The 25,811-nt window shown below is 48.8% G+C and overlaps 1 protein-coding gene across 1 annotated transcript in view; it reads left to right on the top strand.

Annotated features, from left to right (window-relative positions):
- The window catches only part of LOC136136048 (cadherin-23-like), a 323,908-nt gene that overhangs the window by 251,114 nt on the left and 46,983 nt on the right, over positions 1-25,811 (top strand). Inside the window, exons 14-19 of the mRNA XM_065893923.1 lie at positions 11,264-11,501; positions 12,904-13,009; positions 14,605-14,732; positions 19,156-19,228; positions 21,129-21,245; positions 25,386-25,498. Coding sequence (XP_065749995.1) covers positions 11,264-11,501; positions 12,904-13,009; positions 14,605-14,732; positions 19,156-19,228; positions 21,129-21,245; positions 25,386-25,498 — 775 coding nt within the window. The remainder of the gene's footprint in view (positions 1-11,263; positions 11,502-12,903; positions 13,010-14,604; positions 14,733-19,155; positions 19,229-21,128; positions 21,246-25,385; positions 25,499-25,811) is intronic.

Genomic DNA, 25,811 nt, shown 5'->3' with positions numbered 1-25,811 from the left:
AAGGTTTTTTTTATATGGACCATTTTTAAAGTCTTTATTGGATTTGTTACAAAATTGCTTCTGCTGTTTGTTTTGGTTCTTTGGCCCCGAGGCATGTGGGATCTTAGCTCCCCGACCAGAGATTGAACCTGCAACCCCTGCACTGGAAGGCAAAGTCTTAACCACTGGACCACCAGGGAAGTCCCTCCCCATCTAATCTTAATGAGAGCCTTGCTGTGTAGGGTATTCTTGGTTGTTGGTTCTTCCCTTTCATCACTTTAAATATATCATGCCACTCCTTTCTGGCCTGCAGTTGCTGCTGAGCAATCAGCTGATAAACTTATGGGAGTTCCCTTGTGTGTTACTTGTTGCTTTTCTCTTGTTACTTTTAATATTTTTTCTTTGTCTTTAGTTTTTGTCATTTTGATTACTCTGTGTCTTGGCATGTTCCTCCTTGGGTTTATCCTGCCAGGGACTCTCCATGCTTCCTGGACTCAGGTGCCTATTTCCTTCCCCATGTTAGAGAAGTTTGCAGCTATTATTTATTCACATATTTTCTCAGGTCCTTCCTCTCTCTTCTTCTTCTCTGGGACCCCTATAATGCAAACGTTGGTGCATTTAATGTTGTCCCAGAGGTCTCTTAGTCTGTCTTCATTTCATTCTTTTTTCTTTATTCTGTTCTGTGGCAGTCATTTCCACCATTCTGTCTTCGAGGTCACTTATCAGTTTTCTGCCTCCGTTACTCTTCTAGTATATTTTTCATTTCACTTATTGTATTCATCTCTGTTTGTTTGTTCTGTAGTTCTTCTAGGTCTTTGTTAAATATTTCTTGTGTCTTTTTGATCTGTGCCGCCATTCTTTTTCTGAGATCTTGGAACATCTTTACTATCATTTCTCTGAATTCTTTTTTGAGTAGATTGCCTGTCTCCTCTTCACTTAGTTGTTCTTCTGGGGTTTTATGTTTTTCCTTCTGGAAACATATTCCTCTGCTGTCTTATTTTGTCTAACTTGCTATGATTATGGTTTCCGTTCCACAGGCTGCAGTGTTGTAGTTCTTCTTGCTTCTGCTTTCTGCACCCTGGTGGATGAGGCATTCTGAGAGGCTTGTGCAGGTTTCCTGGTGGGAGCTACTGGTTCCTGCCCACTGGCAGGTGGAGCTGGATCTTGTCCCTCTGATGGGCAGAGCTTTGTCAGCGGTTGTGTTTAGCAGGCAGTTTTGTGGTCAGGAAGACTTTCAGGAGCCTGTCTGTTGATGGGTAAGGCTGTTTTCCCTCCTTGTTTGTTTTTTGGTCTGAGGGATCCCAGCACTGGAGCCTACAGGCTGTTGGTTGGGGCCAGGTCTTTGTGAGAAAATGGCCAGCTCCAGGAGGACTTATGCCAATAAATACTCACCAGAACTGTGGCTTCCCATGTCTTTGTCCATGCAGTAAGCCACAACTGCCCCCACATTTGCAGTAGACGTGCCAATACCAGCAGGTAGGTGTGGTCCAGGCTCTTATGAGCTCACTGCTTTTTTCCTGGGTCCTGGTGTGCACAAGACCTTGTGTGCGCACTCCACAAGTGGAGTTTCTGTTTCCCCCAGTTCTTTGGAATTTCTGTGATCAAACCCTGCTGGTCTTCAAAGCCAGATTCTCTGGGGGCTCCCTCTCCCATTGCCAGACCCCCAGGCTGGGAACCCTGATGTGGGGCTCAGAACTTTCACTCCTGTGGGAGAATTTCTGTGATATAATTATTTTCCAGTTTATGGGCTGCCCACCCAGTGGGTATGGGATTTGATATTTTCATGATTGCACCCCTCATATCATCTCGTTATGGTTTCTTCTTTGTCTTTGGATGTAGGATATCTTTTTTGGTAGGTTCCAGCGTTTTTTTTGTTGATGGGTATTCAGTAGTTAGTCGTGATTTTGGTCTTTTCATAAGAAGAGGTCAGGTCACATCCTTCTACTCTGCCATCTTGTCTCCCAACAAGAACATTTTTTTCCCTTTCCTTTATGCTTCATCTAGTTTCACTTGCTCATAGGGTACCACAGACAGAGGTCTCCACCCAGCACTTCAGGCCAGAGTTCCTCTGATCTATGTGTTTGCTTTTATGCCACTACCATACTGTTTTGATTCCTATAACTTTGTGATATAGTTTGAAATCAGGGAGCATGATGCTTTATTCTTCTTTCTCAAGATTAGTTTGGCTACTGGGTGTCTGTTACGGTTCCACACAAATTTTAGGATTGTTTGTTCTATTTCTGTGAAAAATGCCGTTGGAATTTTGATAGAGACTGCACTGAATCTGCAGATTGCTTTAGGTAGTATGGAAATTTTAGCAATATTAATTCTTCCAATCCATGAACATGGAATATCTTTCCATTTATTGGTCTTTTTCAATTTCTTTTATCAATTTCATATTTTTCAGTGTGCAGGTCTTTCACCTCCTTGGTTAAATTTATTCCTAGGTACTATTTTATTGTTTTTTGATACAACCCTAAATGGAATTTTTTTCTTAATTTTTCTTTCTGATAGTTCATTCTTAGTGTGTAGAAATGAAACAGATTTTTGTATATTGATTTTGTATACTGCCACTTTACCAAATTCCTTTTATTCTAACAGTTTTTTGGTGGAGTCTTGGGGTTTCTTTATATAATATCATGTCATCTGCAAGTAGTGACAATTTTACTTCTTTTCAGATTTGAATGGCTTTTTTTTTCTTGCTTAATTATTCTAGCTAGGACTTCCAGTACTACGTTGAATAAAAGTGAGAGTGGGCATCATTATCTTGTTCTGATCTTAGAGATAAAGCTTTCAAGTTTTCAGCATTGAGTATAATGCTAGCTTGGGGCTTGTCACATATGGCTTTTATTATCCTGAGGTACTTTCCCTCTATACCCAGTTTGTTGAGAATTGTTATCATAAATGGATATTGAAATTTGTCACATGCTTATTCTGTATTTATTGAGATGATCATATGATATTATCTTTCACTGTGTTAATGTAGTGTGTCACACTGATTTGCAGATATTGAACCATCTTTGCATCCTTGGAATAAATCCCACTTGATCATGATATATGATCCTCTTAATGTTCTGTTGAGTTTGGTTTACTAATATTTTGTGAAGTTTTTACATCTTTGTCCATTAGGGATATTGGCCTGTAATTTTCTTTTCTTGTGTTGTCCTTGTCTGGTTTTGGTATCAGGGTAATGCTGGAATCATAAAATGAGTTTGGAAGTACTCCTTACTCTTCGGTTTTTGGGAAGAGTTTGAGAAGGATTGGAATTGATTGTTCTTTAAATTTTTGATAGAATTCACCAGTGAAGCCACCTGGTCTTGGACTTTTGTTTGGGGGAGATTTTTTTTTTTAACATATTTATTGGAGTATAATTGCTTTACAATGGTGTGTTAGTTTCTGTTTTATAACAAAGTGAATCAGGTAGACATATACATATATCCCCGTATCTCTTCCCCCTTGCGTCTCCCTCCCTTCCACCCTCCCTATCCCACCCCTCTCTGTGGTCACAGAGCACTAAGCTGATATCCCTGTGCTATGTGGCTGCTTCCCACTAGCTATCTATTTTACATTTGGTAGGGTATATATGTCCATGCCACTCTCTCACTTTGTCCCAGCTTGCCCTTCCCCCTCCCCATATCCTCAAGTCCATTCTCTAGTAGGTCTGTGTCTTTATTCCCGTCTTGCATCTAGGTTCTTCATGACCATTTATTTTTTGATTTTTAGATTCCATATATATGTGTTAGAATACGGTATTTGTTTTTCTCTTTCTGACTTACTTCACTGTGTGTGACAGACTCTAGGTCCATCCACCTCACTACAAATAACTCAACTTCGTTTCTTTTTATGGCTGAGTAATATTCCATTGTATATATGTGCCACATCCTCTTTATCCACTCATCTGTCGATTGACACTAGGTTGCTTACATGTCCTGGCTATTGTAAACAGAGCTGCAATGAATATTGTGGTACATGACTCTTTTTGAATTGTGGTTTTCTCAGGGTATATGCCCAGTAGTGGGATTGCTGGGTCATATGATATTTCTATTTTTAGTTTTTTAGGGAACCTTCATACTGTTCTCCATAGTGGCTGTATCAATTTACATTCCCACTAACACTGCAAGAGGGTTCCCTTATCTCCACACCCTCTCCAGCATTTATTGCTTGTAGATTTTTTGATGATGGCCATTCTGACCGGTGTGAGATGATATCTCATTGTAGTTTTGATTTGCACTTCTCTAATGATTAATGATGTTGAGCATCCTTTCATGTGTTTGTTGGCAATCTGTATATCTTCTTTGGAGAAATGTCTATTTAGGTCTTCTGCCCATTTTTGGATTGGGTTGTTTTTTTGATAGCTGCATGAGCTGCTTGTAAATTTTGGAGATTAATCTTTTGTCAGTTGCTTCATTGGCAAATATTTTCTCCCATTCTGAGGGTTGTCTTTTCATCTTGTTTATGGTTTCCTTTCCTGTGCAAAAGCTTTTAAGTTTCATTAGGTCCCATTTGTTTATTTTTGTTTTTATTTCCATTTCTCTAGGAGGTGTGTCAAAAAGGATCTTGCTGTGATTTATGTCATGGAGTGTTCTGCCTGTGTTTTCCTCCAAGAGTTTTATAGTGTCTGGCCTTACATTTAGGTCTTTAATCCATTTTGAGTTTACTTTTGTGTATGCTGTTAGGGAGTGTTCTAATTTCATTCTTTGACATGTAGCTGTCCAGTTTTCCCAGCACCACTTTTTGAAGAGGCTGTCTTTTCTCCACTGTATATTCTTGCCTCCTTTATCAAAGATAAGGTGACCATATGTGCGTGGGTTTATCTCTGGGCTTTCTAACCTTTTCCATTGATCTATCTTTCTGTTTTTGTGCCAGTACCATACTGTCTTGATTACTGTAGCTTTGTAGTATAGTCTGAAGTCTGGGAGCCTGATTCCTCCAGCTCCGTTTCTCTTTGTCAAGATTGCTTTGGCTATTCGGGTCTTTTGTATTTCCATACAAATTGTGAAATTTTTAGTTCTAGTTCTGTGAAAAATGCCATCGGTAATTTGGTAGGTATTGCATTGTATCTGTAGGTTGCTTTGGGTAGCAGAGTCATTTTCACAATGTTGATTGTTCCAGTCCAAGAACATGGTATATCTCTCCATCTATTTGTATCATCTTTAATTTCTTTCATCAGTGTCTTATAGTTTTCTGCATACAAGTCTTTTGTCTCCTTAGGTAGATTTATTCCTAGGTATTTTATTCTTTTTGTTGCAATGGTAAATGGGAGTGTTTCCTTAATTTCACTTTCAGATTTTTCATCATTAGTGTATAGGAATGCAAGAGATTTCTGTGCATTTATTTTGTATCCTGCTACTTTACCAAATTCATTGATTAGTTCTAGTAGTTTTCTGGTAACATCTTTAGGATTCTCTATGTATAGTATAATGTCATCTGCAAACAGTGACAGTTGTACTTCTTCTTTTCCAATTTGGATTCCTTTTATTTCTTTTTCTTCTCTGATTGCTGTGGCTAAAACTTCCAAAACTATGTTGAATAATAGTGGTGGAGTGGGCAACCTTGTCTTGTTCCTGATTTTAGTGGAAATGGTTTCAGTTTTTCACCATTGAGAACGATGTTGGCTGTGGGTTTGTCATATATGGCCTTTATTATGTTGAGGTAAGTTCCCTCTATGCCTACTTTCTGGAGGGTTTTTATCATAAATGGGTGTTGAATTTTGTCAAAAGCTTTCTCTGCATCTATAGAGATGATCATATGGTTTTTCTTCTTCAATTTGTTAATATGGTGTATCACATTGATTTGTGTATATTGAAGAATCCTTGCATTCCTGGGATAAACTCCACTTGATCATGGTGTATGATCCTTTAATGTGCTGTTGGATTCTGTTTGCTAGTATTTTGTTGAGGATTTTTGCATCATCGTTCATCAGTGATATTGGCCTACAGTGTTCTTTCTTTGTGTCATCTTTGGCTGGTTTTGGTATCAGGGTGATGGTGGCCTCATAGAATGAGTTTGGGGATGTTCCTCCCTCTGTTATATTTTCGAAGAGTTTGAGAAGGATAGGTGTTAGCTCTTCTCTAAATGTTTAATGGAATTCGCCTGTGAAGCCCTCTGGTCCTGGGCTTTTGTTTTTTGGAAGATTTTAAATCACAGTTTCAATTTCAGTGCTTGTGATTGGTCTGTTCTTATTTTCTACTTCTTCCTGGTTCAGTTTCGTAACGTTGTACATTTCTAAGCATTTGTCCATTTCTTCCAGGTTGTCCATTTTATTGCCATAGAGTTGCTTGTAGTAATCTCTCATGATCTTTTGTATTTCTGCAGTGTCAGTTGTTACTTCTCCTTTTTCATTTCTAATTCTATTGATTTGAGTCTTCTCCCTTTTTTTCTTGATGAGTCTGGCTAAGTGGTTTATCAATTTTGTTTATCTTCTCAAAGAACCAGCTTTTAGTTTTATTGATCTTTGCTATCATTTCCTTCATTTCTTTTTCATTTATTTCTGATCTGATATTTATGATTTCTTTCCTTTTGCTAACTTTGCGGTTCTGTTGTTCTTTCTCTAATTGCTTTAGGTGTAAGGTTAGGTTGTTTATTTGAGATTTTTCTTGTTTCTTAAGGTAGGATTGTATTGCTATAAACTTCCCTCTTAGAACTGCTTTTGCTTCATCCTGTAGGTTTTGGGTCGTTGTGTTTTCATTGTCATTTGTTTCTCTGTTTTTTTTTTTGATTTCCTCTTTGATTTCTTCAGTAACCTCTTGGTTATTAAGTAGTGTATTGTTTAGCGTCCATGTGTTTGTATTTTTTATAGAATTTTTCCTGTAATTGACATCTAGTCTCACAGCGTTGTTGTCAGAAAAGATACTTGATATGATTTCAGTTTTCTTAAATTTACCAAGGCTCGATTTGTGACCCAAGATACGATCTATCCTGGAGAATGTTCCATGAGCACTTGAGAAGAAAGTGTATTCTGTTGTTTTTGAATGGAATGTCCCATAAATATCAACTAAGTCCATCTTATTTAATGTATCATTTAAAGCTTGTGTTTCCTTATTTATTTTCATTTTGGATGATCTGTCCATTGGTGAAAGTGGGGTGTTAAAGTCCCCTACTATGTCTGTGTTACTGTCGATTTCCCCTTTTGTGGCTCTTAGTATTTGCCTTATGTATTGAGGTGCTCCTATGTTGGGTGCATAAATATTTATAGTTGTTATATCTTCTTGTTTGATCGATCCCTTGATCATTATGTAGTGTCCTTTTTTGTCTCTTGTAATAGTCTGTTTTAAAGTCTATTTTGTCTGATATGAGAATTACTACTCCAGCTTTCTTTTGATTTCCATTTGCATGGAATATCTTTTTCCACCCCCTCACTTTCAGTCTGTATGTGTCCCTAGGTCTGAAGTGGGTCTCTTGTAGCCAGCATATATACGGGTCTTGTTTTTGTATCCATTCAGCCAGTCTATGTCTTTTAGTTGGAGCATTTACTCCATTTACATTTAAGGTAATTATTGATATGTATGTTCCTGTTACCATTTTCTTAATTGTTTTGCGTTTGTTATTGTAGGTCTTTTCCTTCTCTTGTGTTTCCTGCCTAGAGAAGTTCCTTTAGCATTTGTTGTAAAACCAGTTTGGTGGTGCTGAATTCTCTTAGCTTTTGCTTCGTCAAATGTGAATGAGATCCTTGCTGGGTAGAGTAATCTTGGTTGTAAGTTTTTCCCCTTCATCACTTTAAATATGTCCTGCCACTCCCTTCTGGCTTGCAGAGTTTCTGCTGAAAGATCAGCTGTTAACCTTATGGGGATTCCCTTGTATGTTATTTGTTGTTTTTCCCTTGCTGCTTTTAATACTTTTTCTCTGTATTTAATTTTTGATAGTTTGATTAATATGTGTCTTGGTGCATTTCTCCTTGGATTTATCCTGTATGGGACTCTCTGTGCTTCCTGGACTTGATTAACTATTTCCTTTCCCATATTAGGGAAGTTTTCAACTATAATCTCTTCCAATATTTTCTCAGTCCCTTTTTTTTCTCTTCTTCTTCTGGGACAGCTATAATTCAAACGTTGATGCGTTTAATGGTGTCCCAGAGGTCTCTGAGACTGTCCTCAATTCTTTTCATTCTTTATTCTGCTCTGCAGTAGTTATTTCCACTATTTTATCTTCCAGGTCACTTATCTGTTCTTCTGCTTCAGTTATTCTGCTATTGATCCCTTTTGGAGAATATTTAATTTCATTTATTGTGTTGTTCATCACTGTTTGCTCTTTAGTTCTTCTAGGTCCTTGTTAAACGTTTCTTGTATTTTCTCCATTCTATTTCCAAGATTTGGGATCATCTTTACTATCATTATTCTGAATTATTTTTCAGGTAGACTGCCTATTTCCTCTTCATTTGTTAGGTCTGGTGGGTTTTTACCTTGCTCCTTCATCTGCTGTGTGTTTCTTTGTCTTCTCATTTTGCTTATCTTATTGTGTTTGGAGTCTCCTTTTTGCAGTCTGCAGGTTCGTAGTTCCCATTGTTTTTGGTGTCTGTTCCCAGTGGCTAAGGTTGGTTCAGTGGGTTGTGTAGGCTTCCTGGTGGAGGGGACTAGTGCCTGTGTTCTGGTGGATGAGGCTGGATCTTGTCTTTCTGGTGGGCAGGTCCACGTCTGGTGGTGTGTTTTCGGGTGTCTGTGGCCTTATTATGCTTTTAGGCAGCCTATCTACTAATGGGTGGGGTTGTGTTCCTGTCTTGCTTGTTGTTTGGCATGGGGTGTCCAACACTGGAGCTTGCTGGTCATTGAGTGGAGCTGGGTCTTGGCGTTAAGATAGAGGTCTCTGGGGGGTTTTCGCCGTTTGATATTACATGGAGCTGGGAGGTCTCTTGTGGACCAATGTCCTGAACTTGGCTCTCCCACCTTAGAGGTGCAGCCCTGATGCCTGGCTGGAGCACCAATTGCCTGTCATCCACAAGGCCCAGAATAAAAGGGAGAAAAGAAAGAAAGAAAGAAGATAAAATTAAATTAAATTAAAAAGTTATAAAAATTAAAAATAAAAAGTAATTATTAAAAAAATTTTTAAGTAATAAAAAAGCAACCAAACCAGAAAACAAATCCACCAATGATAAATAACAAGTGCTAAAAACTATACTAAAACAAACAAACAAAAAAAAAGGACAGACTGAACCCTAGGACAGATGGTACAAGCAAAGCTATACAGACAAAATCACATGCAGAAGCATACACATACACACTCACAAACTGAGAAAAAGGGGGAAAAAAAAAATATATATATATATATCGTTGTTCCCGAAGTCCACCTCCTCAATTTGGGATGATTCGTTGTTTATTCAGGTATTCCACCAATGCAGGGTACATCAAGTTGATTCTGGAGATTTAATCCACTGCTCCTGAGGCTGCTGGGAGAGATTTCCCTTTCTCTTCTTTGTTCGCACAGCTCTTGGGGTTCAGCTTTGGATTTGGACCCGCCTTTGCGTGTAGGCCGCCTGAGGGCGTCTGTTCCTGCCCAGACAGGACGGGGTTAAAGGAGCCGCTGATTCGGGGGCTCTGGCTCACTCAGGCCTGGGGGAGGGAGGGGCATGGAGTGCGGGGCGAGCCTGCGGCGGCAGAGCCCAGCATGACATTGCACCAGCCTGAGGCGCGCCGTGCGTTCTCCCGGGGAAGTTGTCCCTGGATCCCGGGACCCTGGCAGTGGCGGGTTGCGCAGGCTCCCGGGAGGGGAGGTGTGGAGAGTGACCTGTGCTCGCACACAGGCTTCTTGGTGACGGCAGCAGCAGCAGCCTTAGCATCTCATTTCCCCTATCTGGGGTCCGTGCTGATAGCCGGGGCTCGCGCCTGTCTCTGGAGCTCCTTTAAGCAGCGCTCTTAATCCCCTCTCCTCGCGCACCAGGAAACAAAGAGGCAAGAAAAAGTCTCTTGCCTCTTCGGCAGCTCCAGACCTTTTCCCGGACTCCCTCCCGGCTAGCCGTGGCGCACCAGCTCCCTTCACGCTGTGTTAATGCCGCCAACCCCAGTCCTCGCCCTGGGGTCCGACCTCCGAAGCCCGAACCTCAGCTCGCAGCCCTGCCCGCTCCGGTGGGTGAGCAGACAAGCCTCTCGGGCTGTTGAGTGCCGGTCGGCACCGATCCTCTGTGTAGGAATCTCTCCACTTTGCCCTCCACACCCCTGTTGCTGCGGTCTCCTCCGCGGCTCCGAAGCTTCCCCCCTCCGCCACCCGCAGTCTCCGCCCGCGAAGGGGCTTCCTAGTGTGTGGAAACCTTTCCTCCTTCACAGCTCCCTCCCAGTGGTGCAGTTCCTATCCCTATCCTTTTGTCTCTGTTTATTCTTTTTTCTTTTGCCCTACCCAGGTACGTGGGGAGTTTCTTGCCTTTTGGGAGGTCTGAGGTCTTCTGCCAGTGTTCAGTAGGTGCTCTGTAGGAGTTGTTCCACATGTAGATGTATTTCTGGTGCATCTGTGGGGAGGAAGGTGATCTCCACGTCTTACTCTTCTGCCATCTTGAAGCTCCTCCTGGGGGAGATTTTTGATTACTGGTTCAGTCTCCTTACTAGTAATCAGTTCAGATTTTATATTTCTTCATGATTCAGTCTTGGCAGGTTGTATGTTTCCAGGAACTTATTCGTTTTGTCTAGATTGTTCAATTTGTTGGCATATAATTTTTCTTAATAGTCATGAATGATCCTTTGTATGTCTGTGGTATCAGTTTTTTTTTTTTTTTTTTTGTGGTATGTGAGCCTCTCACTGATGTGACCTCTCCCGTTGCGGAGCACAGGCTCCGGACGCGCAGGCCTAGCGGCCATGGCTCACGGGCCCAGCCGCTCCACGGCATGTGGGATCTTCCCGGACCGGGACACGAACCCGTGTCCCCTGCATCGGCAGGCGGACTCTCAACCACTGTGCCACCAGGGAAGCCCTGTGGTATCAGTTTTAAGAATTTCTGGCCATCACAGTTCTTCAACATCTAAATGTCTCCAGTAGGCAGAAACTCTTGTTCACAGCAAGAAGAGGGTCATTCTGCCTGTCTCCTCTTTGATTAAATCAACACATTCCTGCCCTTTCAGTACCTGACCACCACGCCACCCCTCATGTGGCACTGACCCCTGCCCACCACATCCTGCCCCACCTCCTGTTAAACTTAGCTGTTCTTCTTATTTAGGGAAAATGAAAGAGAAGGCAGATTTCAGACTTCGTTAATTTCTCTCTGTTTAGCACCTTGGACAAGGACAGGCTGGTAAATGCAGGCCCTTATCTGCAAGCTGCTTGAAACCAAGGTGTCCTTTCCCTTCCTCCTTCCTGCCTGGCGTAGGTTCTCTCTGGACAAGGACACGGGACTCATCATGCTGATTGCCAGGCTGGACTATGAACTCATCCAGCGCTTCACTTTGACAGTCATCGCCCGGGACGGGGGTGGCGAGGAAACCACAGGCCGGGTCAGGATCAACGTGTTGGACGTCAACGACAACGTGCCCACCTTCCAGAAGGACAGCTATGTGGGTGCCCTGAGAGAGAATGAGCCTTCCGTCACACAGCTGGTGCGGCTCCGGGTAAGATGCCGGGCTGCCCTTTGATCTGTCTGTTTACCTTGTCCTTCTCTCTCTGGTTTCCCCTTGACCGCCTGCTCAGGAAGCCACTGCAAGAAGTACTAAGTGCCCGTCCACAAAGAATTCTGCTCAGATCGGGGGTCACGATCTGGGTCAGGCCACCTCTGAGTGGCACTTCAGGTCCCTGGTTACTGAGTGAGGCTAGTGTCTGTCTCCATTCACCCCCCGTCTCCCTTGGTGAGTTCTGAGCCGGTCCCTGTGCAAGGCCCCCCATCCAAGCCCTTTAATGACTGCTTAGAATCAGGTACTGCTGCAGCTGGAAGACACCAGAAACCACGGGCACAACCCAGTTTGTGGAAGGGGAAACAGGAGGGGAGCGGCAGGTGCCATGAATTAGTAGAGGAGAGAGCCAGGACTAGAACTTGGGACTCTACGCTCCAAGCATCCTCCTGCAATGAGTCCCCACCACATGTTGGTGACCTCTGACCAGAAACTTCTTAATGTCCTCCTGCCCCTTCCCCACTCTGCCGACCCAGAATGACAGGACCCAGAGCCTCCATTTAGAACTTATTTCTGAAGGAGGCAGGGATGAAGGCGAGGTGGAGGAGGTGGGCACGGGGGATACACAGAAGACAGGACCACGTGCCCTCCGAACGTAGCCCTGGCTCCCTGGTGGACCCTGCCCTCCCTCACCGCCCATGTCCTCTTACATGCAGAGTGGAGGGAGGCCCCTGGCGGCTCTCTAGGGTCAGAGACATCTGGAAAGAGCTAACTAATGCAGCCACCCCAGAGACAGTCAAGAGAAAGGGGAGGATCCCTGACCCAATTCCAAGTGCCACCTTCCCTTCTTGCATTCATGCAACGTGCATTTATTAGATTACCTACTGTGTTCCAAACACTGTGCTGGATTCTAGGTATCAGCTTCAGTCAGGAAGCAAAGTTCCCGCTTCCATGGAGCTGACAGGCAGAATGAGGAAGACAGAAATCAAACGAGAAGTTCCAGTCGGGAGGGGGGACGAATGGGGTGCCCAGCACAGGGCCCTAACCCAGTCCAGAGGTCAGGGAAGGCCTCTGTGCATGAGGTGTTCCAGCTGGTACTGAGGGTGTAGGAGATGGCCGTGCCAGGTATGGTGGCGACCCTTTTCATCCTCTGGGTAAGGCTTGGCCTTCCTCTGTTCCTCCAGGCCTTCAGCCTGCCCTCTAGATTCCCCAGGATACCTCCACACCCCAACATGAGGTGTGTCTGCTGGGAGCCAGAGAGTAGCCTCCAGCTGAGGGACAAGGGGTGCCTGGATCACCCAGAAAAGGGGGCTCAGAGAGGGGCCAGCCCTCCCCTCCCATCTGCCCTCTTCTGGCCCCAGGGTCACTGAAAGCTCAAGGGCCCTGTCCGCCCTCTTCCTTCCAGGCAACGGATGAAGACTCTCCTCCCAACAACCAGATCACCTACAGCATAGTCAATGCCTCCGCCTTTGGCAGCTACTTCGACATCCGCGTGTATGAGGGCTATGCCGGTACGCGTGGGGCGGGACTGAGGGCCCAGCCTGGGGAGGAGGGTTGGCAGGTGGGAGCAGGGTTGCACATCACACCTGTCTCCGGAGGGAGCCCTTCTGTCTCCCAGACACCCTGGACCACTTGGGACGCTGCCCCACAGCTCCTGTCATCTGGAGCAGCACGTGGTATGGGGTCACCATTTCATAGGCTCAAGATCTGTGTCTCAGTTCAGCCAGATCTTTCTTTGAGTCTTAGGCCTGTGGCCAGTCAGGCATCTGAAGTTACCACCACAGTGTGTGGGGTTCCTATTAAGAAGGACTGCCTGGCCATATCTGTGGCGAGGGGGAGGGGAGCCAGGTAGAGGCTTCTTAGCCAAGTTTTCCCATCCTTTGGGCATGCTGTGGCCACTTCCCAGATCTTCCAGGCTATGGCCTTTCCCTGCTTGGCCAGGCACAGTTCCATACTCTGGACCTTGCCCTGCCTGCCACAGTGTGAGTCCAGGAAGGGTATAGCAGCAACAACCTGAAGCTTCAAGATCCCAAGAGACCACCTGGTTTTTTTGTTGAAGCAACTAGGGCCCAGAGACGGGGGGTGACTTGCCCAAAGTCACACAGCAAAGCTGTCCAGGGAGGCCCTGTGATCTGACTCTTGGTGGCTTTTCGGCACCTGCCTCCCCACCAGAATCCAACCTCCTTGAACTTCTTGACACTCTCACCCCTTACAAGGGTCACTTCCACGTCTTTGAAGAGTCTGTTCCTTCTGCTGGGAAAGCCCTTCCTCCCTGTCCCTTTGCCCTGCTTCCCTTTAACCTCTGGCTTGCTTTAGGGCTCATTTGGACATCCTCTCCTCTGCGAAGCTTCCCTAATGCTTGGAGATGGTCTAGGTGTCCCCAAGGCAGAGCAGATGTGCACTGGGTGACTCTGAGTGCAGTGCTCACGCCTCCTCCCACCCCACATTTGTGTCAGAGAAATGCTCTTGGAGAAGCTGCAGTCCTGGGTCTGGGTGCTACAGCCCGATGGCCTCTGTAAAATCTGTGTCCCCCCTTTTAAAAACGTAACAGTCCCATGCCTCTGCCCACCCTCACACCTCACCACCTTCTCAGCTAGAGGAACCCTCCTTGGGTTTTCTATTACTAAAGCAACAATTTTGTTTCTGTTTTCCACATAGAAAGTGGCGACTTAATATTGTGGTAATGCCTTTGCAGACTACCCATGCCCCCCACTCCCAAGCCAATACATCTTCCCTCCCAAATTGAGAATCAATGGCCGAGCATGAAAGATACTCATGGTGAGAGTCCAGGCATGTGCAGTGTGCCTTTGGGGAAGACACTCAACCTCTCTGAGCCTGGTTTCCTCATCTGTAAAGTGGGGCTCACGTTACCACCCAAATAGTTACCACCTGCTGGACCCAACACCGTACCTGGCACAGATCAGGCAGTCAGTAAACCTAAGTCAGGACCATGGAGCTCCGGGAGCTCAGAGGCAGGAGGGGAAAACAAGGCAGAGCTGGCTCAGGCTGAGCCAGCCACACCCTCTCTGCCCAAAGGGGAGCCGTGGCTGGATGGACATGTAAAGTCTACTCACAGAGGGCCTGGGGCCCTACCCTGTCATTTCAGTGATCAGCGTGAACCGCCCCCTGGATTATGAACAGATACCCAACGGGCTGATTTATCTGACGGTCATGGCCAAGGATGCTGGCAACCCGCCTCTGAACAGCACTGTTCCTGTCACCGTTGAGGTGTTTGTAAGTACCCAGGGGTGCACTGGCCTTGCCCTTCCAGGATATGGGGTGGTGAGTGCTTCCCAGAGTATTGGGGCCCTGCCAGAGCCCGCTGTCCCCACAGCTCAGAGAGTTACTCAGCAGGCTGTCCCAAAGGCTGTCCGCTAGCAGACTGCCTCGCAGCTCAGCCACGGAAGGCACAGGGCCCTGGGACCCAAGAAGAGCCAGTGGTCCTGCTCTAACTTCATTCAGGGACCTCAGGACACCCTCTGAGGGGGAACAGGAGCTGGGGCTCAAGCAGGGAGGAAATGTCATTGATTCTTTCATTTATAGCCGTATTCGGTGAAGTTCAAGGGAATTGCTGGAAGGTCATCTTCTCTGTCTCTCTCTCTGGTCCCCTCTTTCTTCTTCACTTCCTTTTTCCATTCCTGTGAAGATTTAAAAGAGCCTGAAACCAAACCACAGCTTGTCTGACATGAATAGCAAGCACACCTTAGTGCTTTCCGTGTCTGAAATTATGTCGCTGAATCCAGCTCCACCCTGGTTCATTGACCCCATGCAGCTCCCCCAGCAATCCCGGGAATGCAGATCATGGTCTGACAGTAGCCCTGCCGCCCCTCAAGACACCCGCCCCCATCTCATAAAGGCTGCTGCCTGCAGAGAGGGTGAACACGTGTTGATGGAAGAGTTAGTGCATTACTGGCTCCAGAAGGATTCGATCAGATTGCCAGGTTAGGAGATACTCTGCGATTTGATAAACACTCAGTAAAATCTTGCCCAGAGCAGGTTGATGGATGACCTTCCTGTCGCAGCTGGCTTCAGTAACAGCCTCTGGTGCTGCCTTACTTCTGTCTTTAATGAGTCTCATACTTTCAACCCAAGTCCAAGGCTCCAGGGCCAGCTCTGGACAGGGCACCCCACTTGCTTACGGAATAGGACAGGGCAGTGATGGAAAAGTCGAGGGTGATTCCTGCGGGGAGCCCTGCAGCTTGGGCATGTGGGAGCAGCATTTCGGGGTAGGAGAGGATGGAGAGTCTCTGCAGAACCAGGTCCAGTAATGGAAAGTCAGAGTCTGGGACCCTAGATCTGGCACTTCAGGCTCCAGGGAGTGGCCAGGAGGAGATCCACAGAAGCCCAAATGCATGCCCGCCTTTAACCTGCAACGTCCCACCATGAAATGCCGAGGGTGATAGCAGAGAAGCAGAGTACGCTCCCTGCTAATCCTGGACAAGTCCTGGTATTCGTCCCCACGTGGCCCCAACCCTGACCCCAGCCCCCAACCCCCCGCTAACCCTGGCCACACTTATAACCCTGACCGACGCCCACCCCCATCCCCCATCACTTTCAACCAGAATCTTGCTCTACTCAAGCAAGCAGTGAATTCCTCCCATGTGCGCAGTGCAGTAGAAGGTCCTGGGGGGATATGAAGGCGGCTGTGAATCCTGCTCCCCCCACAAAGGGACACTGTGAATAGAGGCAGGAGCACAGCTTGGGAGGCGTATGGCTTTGAAACCCAGCTCTGCCACCCTGTAGCCACGTGACCTGTGGTTCTTGTCCTCTCTGAGCCTCAGTGTCCTGATCTACAGAATGGGGACACTCATGGTACTGCCTCATGCTACTGGGAAGATTAAGTGAAATCCTGCAGGTGGTACCTGGCTCCGATAAGGTGGGCCGTCGTCCCAGCTAATAGGACAGATCAGCATGCGTGCGCCGGGCCCTCTGGTGCAAGGGGAATTCCAGACAACTCAGCTGGGCAGAGAAGGACCCTCTCTAGGCTTTAGGGAAATGGAAGTGAAAGAGGACGAGAGTAGGGGAGGTTTGGGGAAATGAGTTGAGGTGTTCCACGCCACCCAGAGATGGGCAGGCAGAATTGACCAAACGGAAGTTAAAACGTCTCTAGCTCCATACTGTGCCAACTGCTTTAATGTTACACAGTCTCTCTCAATCCCACTCAGCAGATGAGGCTCAGGGAGGGAACATAAGGTGGTACAAGGTCACCAGTGCCTTCCTCACTTTCTGGCTAGTAAGTGGCATTTGAATTTACTTCCAATCCTAATAAGCTAGGATTTGAATCCTGACCTGTGTGACTCCTAGGTTCACGTTCTTTCCACCACAGCCCTAGGCTTGGAGGCTTGGATATCCCAGTCTTCACGTGACTGAGACCAGTGTGCGTCAAAGTTCACATGGATTCCCTGGGCATCTTCTTAAAATGCAAATTCTTATTTGGTGTGTCTGGGGAAAGAGCTGAAGCTCTGCAGTTCTAACGTGCTCCCAGGAGACGCTGATACTTCTGGTCAGGGGACCACACTTAGAGTAGCAAGGCCTTCGAAGATCCGCCCTCGTGGTATCTTGAAACCCAGGGACTGCCCCGAACCCCAGCCCACGTCCCAACCTGTGGTCACTTAAGGAAGGGACCTGGGGAGGGCCTCTTTCTCTTTTTGCCTCAACCCGTCACATGTAGCCAGAGCAGGAGGTGGATGGCCCAGGGACAGAACTAACCTTTTATCCGCTGGGAATAAAAGAGTGATGAGCAGCCTCAGCCTCCCCCGCTGATAGCAGGGAGCGGGGGCTCCATGTGCAGAGGCAGGTGGGGGCAGGAGTCCACCTCGCTCCCCTCTCAGCAAAAGCCAGCATGTGCCCTGGCCTGGAGCCACCTCAGCCCCACGGAAGGGGCGCCGTTTTCAGATTTCCTCAAAGCTGTCATGCGGGTCAGCAGGAACCCTGCGCTCCCCTTCCAGGTCTGCCCTTGCCCGTGGCAGCAGGGCGGGTCTGGCAACAAAGTTCCCCCTTGACTGTGAGTGAGCATGATGTCTTGAGCAGCGTTTGGGGATGGTGTAGTCACTTGTGTCTAAGGACCACACTTGAAAAGGCCAGCGGAGCCAGGTGATTCCTTTTCATCCACTGCTTGTTGGTTTTTAATAAAGAAGTCAAACTCGGTTTGTAGATTTCCCATTAGGGGACAATAAGCTTTTGTAGAGGGAGCCACTGAATTAGAACTAATAGTGAATGCAGCGCCAGGGTCCAGGGAAATATCACCGCTAATAAGTTTCTGTCTCATGCTCTGCCACTGACATTCTCCGCGCCGTTCCATGCAGCCAAGCAGAAGGCTTAAATAGATACATACGTATATATTTAAGGCACTTGTGTCCACACCAGGGATGCCCAGGCATGCTGCTGGGGCATCAGACATGGGCTGGGGCCTCACACTGCCAGTTCTCTGAGGCTGGAGAGAGGGACAGGTCAGCGGGAACCAGTGTTTGGTCCAGAGCCAGGGGCCAGATGGGAGAAGAAGAGCGTTCCTCCACCCACAGTCCCGGCACGATGGGATTCTCTAAAGTCCCACGGGGTGGGCAACCAGACACCGGGCCACCTCCTTCTGTAATTTTGTTTAAATTCGTTTTACTGAAGTATAGTTGATTTACAAGGTTGCGGTCAAGCCGCCTCCTTCTTCATATGTGCTCAGCCAGAAGTGAGTGACTCGCTACAGGGACCTTCCTCTCAGGGGGCTCCCAGTGCTTGGGGGAGGGAGGCCCTGGGAGCCTGCATGGCTGAGAACTGAAGCCTTCAGACTCCCCCGGGGGCTGCGACCCAGTCTGATCTCCGAGCTCCGTGCTGGGCTTTTGGGGAAAGGGGAGGAGGTGCTGAGTCAGGTGGGCCAGCGAGGCTTCCTCCAAGAGGGGAGCAGGGAGGAACTCTTGTGGGGTGACCACAGAAACAGTTGGTGAGGATGAGAGCGTCGTAAAGGGTAGGAAGGTCTCCTGACTGTGGAGCAGCTGCAGGCGGAGGCGGAGGCTGTGTCCCGTGCCCACCCTGCTGGCTCGGCCCGTAGACCCAGCAGCGTCCCCTGGCCACTTGTGAGGGCTGGGCCAGAGGAGGGATTGCTCTAGAACCGCAGCTGGTTGTGGTGGGCTGGGTTTGCCCAGGCGGGTGGAGGAGCTGTTGTTCTTGTGTGTGTGCAGAAGGGTCTAGGATTCAGGCTCTGGGAGCCCCCTGCCTGCCACTGCATACTTCAGGATTGAGGTACTCCTTTCTCCCTTCGTTTCTAGAAGGCAGAAGATAGGAGGGTTCCTAGAACCTTCCACTGTCACCTTGGCGGAGCTGGGTGGGAAGGTCCGAGTGTGGGTGCAAGAACTGGAGGGAGCTCGGAGTTCAGCCGAGAGACCGGCAGGGAGAACCAGGGGAGCTGGGAGTCCCGGACAGTCCCAGCTGCTGTCTTCATTCTCCATCTCTCCGGCCATCACTGTCCCTTCCTGACCCCACATGTTTCCCCAAAGCCTATCCTGCCACCTTGAACTGTAGCCCAGCTAGGAGGCCACCTGGCCACCCTGTGACACCCCACCTGGCTCTGGTTATACATTGAGGCCAGAGCTCCTCGGTGCCAGCCTGCGATGCTGACCAGCCCCGAATGCCTCCCTGGCTCCTGCAACGTGTCTCTCTTCTGTTCCAGGATGAGAACGACAACCCTCCCACCTTCAGCAAGCCTGCCTACTTCGTATCCGTGGTGGAGAACATCATGGCAGGTACGGCCTGGGCTGGGGAGGCACGAAGGCGGGAGGCCAGCAGGCATGGCGCCGACGGCATGAAAACCTGACCTTGCACACGATCGCCAGAGGCCCGTGCCCTCCCTGTGTTTCCCAATGACAGGTGGAACCTCTGGAGATGTCCAGTTGTCTGCCAGCCCACAGTTCTTTACAGAGCACCTACTGTGTGCAGTTGCTCGGCTAGGCACTTGGTCGCTGCTCCCCTGCAGCTACTTTTCCTGCAGGGGAGAGAATAATGACCAATGATTAATTCAGCAACCTTGGTTAAACAAGAGTATGCAAAGAGTTCTGAGTTTACGGGGCTATGAGGCCGGCCCCAGGGCCCATAGGGGCCGAAGGGGTCACCTTGGAGGATGGCATGTGTTCCTAGGTGAGGACGAGAATGGGAGGCTCCTCCCTGGGCTGTCTCGAGTGCCAGGGCCCAGCTTGCAGACTCAGGGCCACCAGCTCCACACTCAGGTTCCAGGGGACCTGCTGTGTCCTCAGGGCAGGCCGGAAGCTTCACCCTTACACCCAGAGTGGACGTTCTGTGGGGGAAACTCTCATGTCAGGAATTGCTGCAGCAGCTGGAGGAATCAGGGACAGTGAAATCAGAGGTAACCTTCCCTGGCATCACAGGGCCTTCTAAAGAGAACCTTCAGGTACCTTCCTGGTATCTGATGATTTGCTGGGCAGGTGCCAGACTGTGCCCAGCTCACCTTTACCCATCCCAGTCTCAGGCATCCCCTGGAGAATATCACTCTGAAGCAGCCCCCTGCACTCCCCATCACCCCCAGAGCCTCTGACAAGGAGAGACCTTCATCATGGCATTTAGTCCTCTTCCAAGTTGAGTATGCTGGAATAAAGGAGTGTGTCAGGGCAAAGGTACCTGTCCTGCTCAGGACAGGACTGAGAGTCAGATCAGAGGCCCCATGGCTACCTGGAGAGGCCCAGAATGACCTGACTGTCCACAGCCCCCTGCCTGGCCCCTCACGCCCCCTGGGACTATCGATCCATCAGCATAATAGTAACCATGGTCTGCAGTTCGGTGGGAGCTACCGTGGGCCAGGCCTGTGCCCCGCGTGTTTTATCCTTTGGGATCCTCGCCAACAACCCCACAAGTTGGGCTTTATAGTTAGACCCATTTAACAGAGGAAGAAGCTAAGGCTCAGACAAGTTAAGGCAGTTGCCAGAGGTGCTACCAGATTCCAGCCTGGCTGTGTTGACTCTAGAAGGCCACACACTGACCCTCCTCGCCACCCTGCCAGAGCTGGCAGCTGGGTGGCAGGCGGGGGCTGAGTGCCTTGGCAGGCACGGCTACAAGACACACTGCCCTCAGAGTCTGGCCAGGCAGCTGGCAAGGCTGGCCCCCTGACCCAGGATTTCACAGAGATGGAAATGAAGGTGAGGGCCTTAACCGGACATGAAGGAGAAAATAAAAACCCTGATAAATTCTCCTTGTGATCAAGGTAAAATAAGACCAAAATTGAATGCAATAAATGTAGAGTCATTTAATATGGAGCTTCATTTCTTTTTGAGTCAAAGTCAAAGCTGGTCCATCTGGGCATATTTAATATGGTGACCAGGCAGGGAGGGATGGGGTGGGGCGGTGGTGCACCCTCTGAGGCTGGGCCAGGACTGAGTCATGGGGACGGAGGGGGAGAACCGGATCCATCCCAGGCTCCACCCCCTCCCATGGAGCCTTGTCCCCGCACAGCCCAGGAACCTGGGCCACGGGAACAGGCGGTTGAGCCCACTCTCATCCCTGGGTCTCCCCAGCGGCAGGCTTCCTACCTCCTGAGGGCTCCTTCCCCTTGGGCCTGTGCCCCCGTCCTGCCCCCGGAGCCTGGGGCTGTGAGCCCACGGTGAGCAGCACCCCACTCCTTTTGTCTCCCGCAAGGAGCCACGGTGCTCTTCCTGAACGCCACGGACCTGGACCGCTCCCGGGAGTACGGTCAGGAGTCCATCATCTACTCCTTGGAGGGCTCCTTCCAGTTTCGGATCAACGCCCGCTCAGGTGAGCCCCCTGTGGCCCTCGTCCTCTGCACCTCAGGCTGACGCTCCGTCCTCAGCCTGGGGACCGGCCTCTGGGCCAGCGTCTCCTCCCTTTCACAGGAGACCCGTGTTTCTGAGCAAGTCTGCTTTGAGCACCTGGTTTTATCCCTGAAATACGCATTTGTGTGAGATTACTGAGCTTACCCCACACACAAAAAATCACAACGTTCATCCATTCACCAGAGAATGTCTTTCAGTGATGAAGAGCCCTGTTATGTTTAAAATGTGTTCCATTTTACCAATATCTGGCTAACCCACTGCTCTTCAGGGACACCTTTCTGCAAGCCTAAGTGTCTCCCTTCTCACCTGCAGACCTCATTCTTGAATCCTGGCTCCTCTTCCTAACATGGTGTGTGCCTCAGGTCCCCACCTACAGAGGATGCGCAGATCGGGGCTGTTGTGTGAATTCAGTGGGTCATTATAGAGAACTCAGAGTAGTCCCTGGCACGTAGTAAGTGCTAACAAAGTTAGGTTATTACCATTATTTTCTTTGGTCTTTTCACCCTGGGGCCCCCATTCCCAGCTCCCTGCTCAGCCCATGTAACTCTCCTTTCTTCCTCATTTCTCCATACGCCTCCCTCTAGCTTTCTCTCCTCCTTGAGGCAGGGAGGGAAGAGGCGCAGAAAAATGCGATAAGAGAACCCAGCATTCTAAAAGAAGCTGGAAGGAATGGGAGGCCCCCGATATTCATTCGTACCTTCATTCAGATATCAGTGGGGGCCTGTTCCCCTCCAGGTGCTATGCTGGGGAACAGGATGGAATAAGACGTGGTGTCACCCTCACAGGGTTCCAAGTCAGCTTAGTGGGCATGCAAGACTCCCCACTTCCAAGTACCCACTTGTGTATTGGGTAAGGGAACTTGTAGATGCCAAACAGGCAAACCTGAAACCTTAGTGGCTTAGCACAAATAGAAATTCTAACTTACACAGCAGTCCAGTGCTGTGTACAGGGGACCATCTTCCACATGATGATTCTGGGACCCAGGCCCCTTCCATGTTGTGGCTCCCAGGTCACTGCAGAAAGGAAAAGGGAACATGGGGTCTTGTGCAAGGAGATGTTTATGGGTCAGGCCTGGAGGTAACATACATCACTTGTGCCCACATCCTGTTGGCCAGAACCAAGCTATGGCCCCACCTAGATGCAAGGAAGGCTTGGGGAACATCATAGTCCCTGGCCTGGCAGCCCCTCCCCAGCAATCATTCTGGCCTGGGAGGGGAGCAGGAATCTTTGACGAACACCGGCCATCCCTGCCACAGGTGATCGGTGGCCCAGCAGGGCATCGAGTCTTCCTGTTATTCATGCCTCCCTGCTCAAAGTCCGCCTGCAATCTCTCTTTCATCCCCCTTTCCTGGAAGCTTGGGGAGCAGGTGGCTGGCGCTGACATGTACAAAGACTGAACACACCCAGGGCTATCCTGAGCCTCCCTTTCCACCTCTGACAAAACAGGTGCCTCCCTCCCTGCTCTCAGGAGCCTCCACCCTCAGCGAGCCAGCGTTTCTAGGGAGCTCAGAGGGATATCGTTAACGGATATTAACTGCGTGCTCAGCAACGTTCTAAGTGCTCTGAGCAGCATCACCGCCACTCTGAGGCACGTACTAGCCGCACAGCATCCCCATTTTCCATACAAGGAAACTGAAGCATAGGAGAGGTTAAAGTCACTTGACTGAGGACTCGCAGAGCCTGAACTTCCAACTCCAGAGCCCACACTTTCAACACTCCATTCTATAAAGCCGTGGAGAGCCGCGTGCCACCCCCAGATACAATGGCGGGCACACTGACCTTTCAGCACCTACCCAGCCTTCCCAGTCAGGGACTTCATCTCCACCCCAGGGCCTTTAATAATGACATGGACATTTTCTTGCTGCCTTAACACGCACGGCTCCTTCAGCTCTAAAGGTGTAAGCGTTTTCCTCTGAGCACCTTGGTCAAATTAGCCAGGCCTGCTCCACAAAGGTGGCCTTAATTGGATCTAATTTCCCAGACAGGAGGAGCCATCTATCATGCCAACAAGTTCATGTTTAAAACTTTTTAGAGCTTAATTTCTTTCTTTTTTTTTTTTTTTTTTTTTGCGGTACGTGGGCCTCTCACTGCTGTGGCCTCTCCCGTTGCGGAGCACAGGCTCCAGACGCGCAGGCTCAGCGGCCATGGCTCACGGGCCCAGCCGCTCCGCGGCATGTGGGATCCTCCTGGACCGGGACACGAACCCGTGTCCCCTGCATCGGCAGGCGGACTCTCAATCACTGTGCCACCAGGGAAGCCCTTAGAGCTTAACTTCTTCCTCACGCTGCCAATTAACTGACACCACCCCAGCAAGGAGCGTGGCTCTGTGGGCAGACCTTTGTCAGGCTTTTGTTCCTGGCTTTAGCACCACCCCCAGCTCCCTTCTCAACCCTGCACAGGCCAGAGACGGGCCAGCATGGCAGGAAGGGAAATTTGAGAGTGAAAGAGTCCTAGGGACCACTGGCCCCACTCCCTTATTTTATGGTAGAATAAATCAAGCACAAAGAATTTAAGTAACCTGCCCCAGGTCACACAGCTCAGGCAAGGGGGATAGCACACAGTCCCTGCCCTTGGAGAACCCTCACTGTCCTTTGGAAGGAAATGAGCATTTTCTGAGTGTTGGGAACTTCACCTAGAGTTATTTAATCCTTCCAAAGCTCTTACTTGAAAGCATACTGATCTCTCTTTTACACATGAGAAAACTGAGGCTCAAAGAAATTAAGTGACTTTTCCAAGGCCAAGTATCTGGAAAGGGCCATAATCAGAATTCAGATCTGGGCTTCACTGTCCTCAAAGCATCGGCTCTTTCCTGTGGCCCACGTGCAATGGTAGATGACCTGGCTACTGTACTGTACTGAAGCTGGCTTGTGCTGGCTCACACCTACTCACGAGAGCCAACTGTATACATCTCTTCCCAACTCCAGGTTCAATGCCATCAAGTGGGCAGCTTAAAATGGGCCCTGGGGGCTTCCCTGGTGGCACAGTGGTTGAGAGTCCGCCTGCCGATGCAGGGGACGCGGGTTCGTGCCCTGGTCCGGGAAGATCCCACATGCCGCGGAGCGGCTGGGCCCGTGCGCCATGGCCGCTGAGCCTGCGCGTCCGGAGCCTGTGCTCCGCAACGGGAGAGGCTGCAACAGTGAGAGGTCCGCGTACTGCAAAAAAAAAAAAAAAAAAAGAAAAGCCCTGGTGGTAATATTTATAACTATGGAAATCAGCAAATACCATTTTTTTTTCCTTTGGGGAGCCAGTTGTCAAACATTTACCGTCACACCACTGCCAGATGACTTCCACACTTTAATTACACCAAAATACAAAGAAAAGCCCAAAACAGGCTGACGAAGATTATGGTCTATTTTAAATGTTTATATTTAATAGAATAACTTGTTTATACACTAAAGAAAATTCAAGGCATTATAATTATGTCACGTACAAGGTAATTAAGGAAATTATTTTATAACTGTTAAATCTCAGTGCGCTGTAGGTTGAGCTATCTAGAATGAGCCGCAAGTTGGAACATGCGTGAAGCACTTGGTGTGTTTCAGTCCTGTTGCTGTATTTCTGTGACCATGTGAATAAACAGTGCCAGGTGCTGCTCTAAGCTTTAGAACTAAATTAGGTGAATTAATCCCATAACAGCCCTATGAGGTAGGCCCTATTATTGTTCCTTTTTAACCAGATGAGAAAACTGAAGCACAGGGAATTTAGGTAATTAGTTCCAGTTGATAAAGCCAGTGAGGTAATGTCAGCAGTCTAAGTGAGAGGTCCTTTGTGACTGAGCTTGAGGCCAAATGTCCCTCCTGCCCTGTTTTCCAGCCCCTAACTCCATAATCAACCTAGATTCTCCCACATCTGAAAATACCTCCTCCCCACGGGGTTATACTGCCCAGCTCTGGGATTCGGGTTCCCAAGGCATGGGTGCTATGCCCTCTCTCCTGTGAGCACCATCTCACCACCCCCCATGCACACCTGTACATTCACACATGTGCAGCGAGGTCACTGGATCTTGCAAGGGTCTCTCTTTTGCACACTTGCTCTTTCCCTCCTTCCCCAATCCCTCCCTGGCCCACCCAAACCCTCTCTCACGCGCCCCTCTCTCCTGCAGGTGAAATTACCACCACCTCCCTGCTGGACCGTGAAACCAAGTCTGAGTACATCCTCATCGTACGGGCAGTGGACGGGGGCGTGGGCCACAACCAGAAAACCGGCATCGCCACTGTGAGTGCCTGGCCCTCCCCTGCCCCCAGCTCCCCACTTGCCAGCCAGGCTGCTGCCCCCAGCTCATCTTCAGCTTGCACCACTTAGGCCCCTGGGTGCTTGTGTCCTGAGGCAGTGTGAGGCCTTGTGGGAGTGGAGGAAGGGTAGCAGGTACCAATTCATTGTCAGCCCTGGGTCCTCCACAGCTATGGGACGAAAGACATTCCCAGGAATTCCCTGGCGGTCCAGTAGTTAGGACGCCGTGCTTCCACTGCAGGGGGCACGGGTTTGATCCCTGGTGAGGAAAGATCCTGCAAGCCACACAGCGAGGCCA

Source organism: Phocoena phocoena, chromosome 16 (genome assembly GCF_963924675.1).
Source record: "Phocoena phocoena chromosome 16, mPhoPho1.1, whole genome shotgun sequence".
NCBI lineage: Eukaryota > Metazoa > Chordata > Mammalia > Artiodactyla > Phocoenidae > Phocoena > Phocoena phocoena.
This window is presented reverse-complemented; position numbering and strand designations above follow the sequence as displayed.